The sequence below is a fragment of the Anarrhichthys ocellatus genome, unplaced genomic scaffold, assembly GCF_004355925.1.
Source record: "Anarrhichthys ocellatus isolate YVR2014 unplaced genomic scaffold, GSC_Weel_1.0 scaffold16, whole genome shotgun sequence".
Lineage (NCBI taxonomy): Eukaryota > Metazoa > Chordata > Actinopteri > Perciformes > Anarhichadidae > Anarrhichthys > Anarrhichthys ocellatus.
In genome coordinates, this window is record NW_022280046.1 from 5,441,082 (window position 1) to 5,447,359 (window position 6,278).

The window sequence follows — 6,278 nt, forward strand, 5'->3', positions numbered from 1 at the left end:
AAGAAAGAGAAGGCTCACCAGTTTTATTGGATGGAAAGCAGCTGGCGTCATTCGGTCTACATGACCACAAGCAATCTATTCATCTAGTTGCAGAGCACATTAGGTGTCACATTACGCACTCTGTTATTACGGTTTATCTTCGTCAAAAATCCTTCTTGGACTAACGAGAGCAAAGAAGTTTTGATAGCTGTGCAAACGTTTGATAACATGGATAAGGAGATAGGGCAATGTGCTTTGGTTAGGACTCACCTGTGTGTATACCTATCCTGAGTCTCAGCTGGTCGTTGGGTCTGTGTCGGATCTTGAACGTTTTGACCTGCTCTAACAACGCCAGCGACATGCCAGCGATCTCTCTGGCGTGCAGTTTTCCGTTCCGCACCGGCAGCCCTGACACCACCATGTAGGCGTCGCCGATGGTCTCCACCTGAGGGATGAATCATAAGGAATGAGGGAGTCAAAATGATTTGTATAAATGTTCTGTTGTATTCCCAGGATTCCTATAGAGGTCCTGAAGGCTCTTAATAGCCCTCACACTTTAGAAATGCTTGTAAACCTTGCATATTTTAACATAATAATAGAAACAAAACTCAAATTCAGATTAGAAACAAATACGCCATATTCTTGCATTAGATCATCCCGACTTACCTTGTATACATCAAAGTTATCGATGATGGCATCAAAACAGGTGTAGAGATCATTGAGCAATGTGACAACCTGTAGAGAGGCAGAAGAGTTTTAATGATGTGAGTTGATAAAGCAACAATACTGTTTACAACTGAAAATCCATCATGTGACACTATTTTCTTTTGTTTAAATGGCTGATTGGGAGGTCAGCGTGTCTGCAAAACCTCCCAGTCTGCCACTTAATCTCTGTTTGTCTGTCGTTGGACGAGTGCCCGCTGAGGTTCACTGACGAACACATTTACAGGGTCATGAATCAAATCCACAGAGGGAATATTACAAAAACACAATCCGCATTTAATTTGACCAAATTTAGTAATTTATTCTTCATCTTTAACGATCCTTTTTTTTTTATTATTGTGTCTCTGCTGGCTCTTCTTCTGGTCAGGACATCTTGTGCTGTGCTTTAAGAGTGAGCAGTGTTAAGTGAATGAGAACATTTAAACTGTGATGGACTAGGATCTGAATTGTGAGAACCTAAGATCGTTTTATTAATACTGAACTCCTAAAGGCACAATCTAACTAAACTAAAAGGCTGCCCTGTTATCAAACACTCAAAACACAGGATTAGACTCTGCAGTTCACTTTTGCTGTTGGATGCCAGCTCCATGTTTAGACTTACCTTGTTTTACTACCACTACAGTACTGAGTTTAGATGTAACTACGTGAGATATTTTGTTGTATTGTATGAATATCTGGCCTTATCGAGAAGCATACTTGGCTTTTCCTCACAACTTGAGAAGAGAAAAGAGATGAAGATGAGAAGAGCAAATGTCAGTTCTTTGGGAGATTCCACTTCACGGGAAGGTGTCAAATTGCCCATCAACACCTAAGACCCTCTGCCTGGATGCAACATCATGATAATATATTTCCTCTCGACACCTCCCTTTGGTATTCAAGTGAGAGGGAGATAGGTGGTGGCACAATGTGACTCAACCCTGCGTCAACACACTGTTCCATCTAACAACTGTACTATTTTGAGTAGCAGCCCATGTGTGGGAATGCACACTGTGGGAACTATGAGACACACCGTAGGTTAGAGACCTGATACTGGTGGTGAGCCCTTTCATGTATGAATAGAGAAAGAGAATTGACTGCGACTGTGATCACAAACAGTGATTTTGATTTCCCTGGAGGATTGCGCTGTGTACCTGTAGCGGTGTACTCTCCGCCGACATGGACGTGAAGCCCACAATGTCGCTGAAGTAAATGGTGACGCTGTCGAAGGCTTCTGCCTGCACCGTCTCGCCTCGTTTCAGCTGCTCTGCTACTGAACTGCACGCAGAAAGAGAGAGAGAGAGAGAGAGACATGAGGTCAAAATGTGCAAAGTGTGATAAGTTCAGACAAATCTACGAGCAAAGAACGGAGACCAAAAAATAAGATCAAACAAGCCACGGCAGGAGGTGATGAGATTATCATGGTTAACCACAGTTAAAGGATGCCAAGCAACAGGTTGATTACCGGATGTCAGTTTATCTTTGCTTATTCTGCTCGTGTTATTTTACTCTCAATCAAATAATACCAAATTCAAAGGCACATGTGGCAGAAGCCAGCTAGTGCAATTCACAAGTGCGGTGAGAAATGATAGCTGCCCTTCCTCTCAGGCTCGTCTCTGTGTATATACTGTATATCTGGATTTTTCAGCAGAAAAATAAGAGGATAAACGGGTGAGAACAATGGGATTTGCTGCTGTGGTGTTATCCAAACGCCTAAACTCACTATCGCTGCTCCTCCGTCCCCCTTAATGAGCAGTTTGCCTGTCAGCTCACTCCGTTCCCTTTCATCTATGGTGAGATCGCACCACGGGGGAAGTGTGTATCAAAACGTGGTGTTGGGAGGGATTTAGAGTCATTAATTAAAGAGGGATTTAACACAATTGACAGCGTCATTGAGCTACGCTGGTAACACTCACCTAATTTGCTGGTTTCAAGCTAATTGGAGTTTTGAGCTTCTGGGTAGAAGGATAAACGTGTGAATGTGTCTGTCACTTGCTCTTACTGTGGTAAAATTTGATAGAGGAGGTTTTCTGCTTTTCTTTTCTCCTCCAGGTAGGCTTGGGTTCGCTCCTCCACCAGGTTCTCCAGGTTATTGGCGTACTGCTCCATCCTGGACAGCAGGTTGTTAAGAATGCTGGTGCTGCCCTCCCTGTGGAAAACACACACAGTAGAATGAGGTGATATCCACACAAATCCAATAATAGTAAAACAACACAAAACACACAAATGCTCATTCATATTGTTGAGATCGTCTAAATGGTCACTGTCACTATAAACTGACAGTATAGTTCAGGAGACTGATAATTGTCATTGTTTTGGATAGTACAATGTTATAATTAATAGAAATTGTAAAACTACAAAAATAAAATCCAGGTTGGAATAAACCAGAATAATCCCTTAGTAGTAAGAGTAATCCGTCGATTTATAATTGCAATTCTTTCAAAAAAATCCTCTTCTTCTTCCTTGTCAAAATATCCCACCTACGTTACCCACGATGCAACTCCACTGCTCACAGTTGAGCCTGAGATCTTGGTGTGTCATGATGATCAGCTAATGTACTGTAGACTCAAGCTGCGAGCCTGTCACAGGGATGAGGAGCGGGCCAAAGAGCTTCTAACTCCACTTGTGTTCACTGACGCAAGCGAAATCACTTAAGGCAATTTATCAGACTTCACACAACTCCCACTGGAGCCACCAAAGGCTTTCTAAACTTTTTTTTACACCCGTAAACAGACTTAGATGAGTAATCATCAGCTTCATCAATCAGATGTGAGGGACAAACTTTTATTATATTTAGATAAACACTGTATAAAGAGAAAAATAAAAACGTCTGTCACTTAGCAAGGTACAAAATGACTTCATACTGCAAATTTAAGTAGCAGCTGGCATCCAACTGGTGGAATCAGCACATTTGTCGTTTAACACATTCTATGCTGATCTATGGAATGAGTGATTTGGTTTTGCAGCTGGAATAGGCATAAAAGAGGCATAAAAGCAGAGGCTGAGATACCTCCACTTTTAGTCACTAATATGGGCCAAACTCCAAAAACTCTAGATCCCTCATTTCCCAGAATGCAATCAACAACATGTCTTCGTCAGACCGTTCCTGGCTGATAAAGGCCCAGTTTGAAATACTTTCTGTTAAAACATTTTTAGTCTCCAGTCCAAGCTGAGATAACATTGATGACATCATCAGGGTTTTTTCCCAGACAAAGCTCATCCACTGATAAAGCTCCTCCAGAAGAAATCCTAAAACTGTTTTCACAGGCTGAGTAGAACTAACCATGACACGTAAACTGACCTTTATGTGCAGAACGGGTGGAGTTCAGAGGTTAAATGGCAGTGTAGATGAGGTCAAAATGTAATCATTCAAAGGTCTGACAAGAGTCTCTGAGTGCTGTAGCGTTCACTCCTCCAACATGGCCACCTATGACCACTGGCAAGCCACATTAAAAAAGTGGTAAAACAGTAAAAACATGTATATTACTGCTCCACAGCAGCTTTGCACTAATGAGACATTATGCTTAGTTCGTATACAGTATGAACAAACAACATGGAGGAAAAACAGACACTCCTAACATTCTTCTTTTTACGTCTCTACTGCTGCGATCGTAGCATTTCACTTATGTTGTAAAATTATATAATGCATGTAGTGTATAATGTACGTATCCAGATTCATATGCTAACGCACACACGCACATGCATGTACACGCGTTCACTCCGACAAGAGCAAGAAGGTGAGTCATCCACACCACCGTGGCGGCTCAGAGCATCAATGCCTGGCATCCTACCATGTTCCTTGTGGGTCACGGATCCTACACACACCCACATGTTGTTTAAGTTTAAAGAACAAAACATCAGAGAGAGACATGAAAGACAGCGACGAGTATCAACGCGCTGAGCTCAATCACGCAGGCCATGCACTGTTTACTGCACCGCGAAGCGCAGACATCCATAGTTTTCTGCCATTCATCCAAACTTATAGTAACGGTGAAAACTGAGGACTGTCTCTGTGCTGAGTGTGAAGCGAAAGAGGTGAGAAGCCAGAAAATAATCATTTCAGCAAGGGAATAATCCTGCATCCTGTTAATCCGTTTAAAGCAAGTGGGGAAAACATCCCTGAGACGGATTAGATATACTTCTAGCGTTTCTTTGTCTGTTGAAAGCATAGACTGTATATAAGAAGTAAAGAAGTGTACGTAGTCACCAAGAAGTCAGCATGTGGTTTGTGGACTACCGTTTTGAAGCCTCGAGTTCAGCATTATGTCAGTAGCCATCTTGTTTTTTTGAAACCAGAAGTGACAGGAGGGGATGGAGCTAAGTTCAACCAAACGCTGAATAAGACATTTTTAAGCTTCAATTAACTTGAATGAACTGAAAACACACTGTGAACGGTTTGAAGACGAAAACACGGTCAACTCCCAGACCCGACAACGCTGTGGTAGCAATCTGTCTATCACAAGGTGGCCCCGCCCTGAAGCACACCCTGCTTTATCGGCTATTTTACTCGCAACATAACTAAGTTGTTATTTGAATCATGTTACAAACTATTCTCTCTACTTTCAGCTCCAATCTGGTCTGTTAAGCTATGCAGTCAGTAGCCATGGCGGTGGAGTTGCACCATACTGCTGCCACATCCAATTAAACAACAACAACATCAGTTCAGCTGTCTGAAAGGACCTTCACCTCTTCATAAATCCATCATTAATGTAACCAATATGAATAAAATTAAGAATAGAATTTCTAATAATAAATGATTATTTGCTCAGGTTTGAATGAAGCAGTTATTTTAAGGAGATTTAATCTGGATTTCAACAGCTGCTTTAAAGGGAAACTTCGGTAATTTCCCATGTTTTAGTGTTTAAGTGACTAATTTGACAAAATTGGTCCAGCATTGAGCGAGAACACTGCAGACGGCAGACCTTCCCATGCTGCAATGCACACTATCTGGGCAAGCTGGCACCTTCATTTAAGTCCAATAAAAATGTGTTTTTGCCACTGACAAGGTTCTGATTGTTATTATAAGTGATTAGCAACATGATGGAAAGTGTCTCGCTCAAGGAGAAGTCTCGTTCTGAAATCTCCTGAGGTGACGTGTTGCCGCAAGACAAGCGGCAGAGTCACTGCGAGTGCCCCGGGGCAGAGTTTTGTGTTGGGAGTACAGAAAGCGCTTCGTGGTATCTAAAATATTTTCAAAGTCACGGCTGAACTACTCAATGTGGATGAGGTCTTTGAATTTATTTATTGGAGCCAAAGTATACGGATAAAGAGCTCCTACAAATTGAAGAGCGGATGAGGAGAGAGAGAGAGAGGAGGGCAACTGGGAGAATATTGGTGAAGCAAAAGCCTAAGAAAAGTGTTTTATTTCTCTGTAGGGTCCTTTCTATAGTCAGATAGTTATAAGAACAATCTGAGCCTGTCAGTAGCAAAAACAAGAACGTTTGGTGGACCTACACTGGTGGAGCGCTATTGCCCTTGCAGCTTGTTTAGCGGCTTCCGGTTACACCGCTGTCCACCAATATTGGACCAATTATTTGTGCAAAGCTGTTACTTTATTGTTGATACATAATATAATTGAACTTTTTTTTATTTTATTTGAC

General features: G+C 41.9%; 1 protein-coding gene across 1 annotated transcript in view; it reads right to left on the reverse strand.

The window, feature by feature from the left end:
- npr2 (natriuretic peptide receptor 2) overlaps window positions 1-6,278 on the reverse strand; it is a 49,353-nt gene that overhangs the window by 3,847 nt on the left and 39,228 nt on the right. The window contains exons 16-19 of the mRNA XM_031855619.1: window positions 2,681-2,827; window positions 1,833-1,956; window positions 646-714; window positions 250-424 (exon numbers count right to left, since the gene is read on the reverse strand). Of these exons, the coding sequence (XP_031711479.1) occupies window positions 250-424; window positions 646-714; window positions 1,833-1,956; window positions 2,681-2,827 (515 nt within the window). The remainder of the gene's footprint in view (window positions 1-249; window positions 425-645; window positions 715-1,832; window positions 1,957-2,680; window positions 2,828-6,278) is intronic.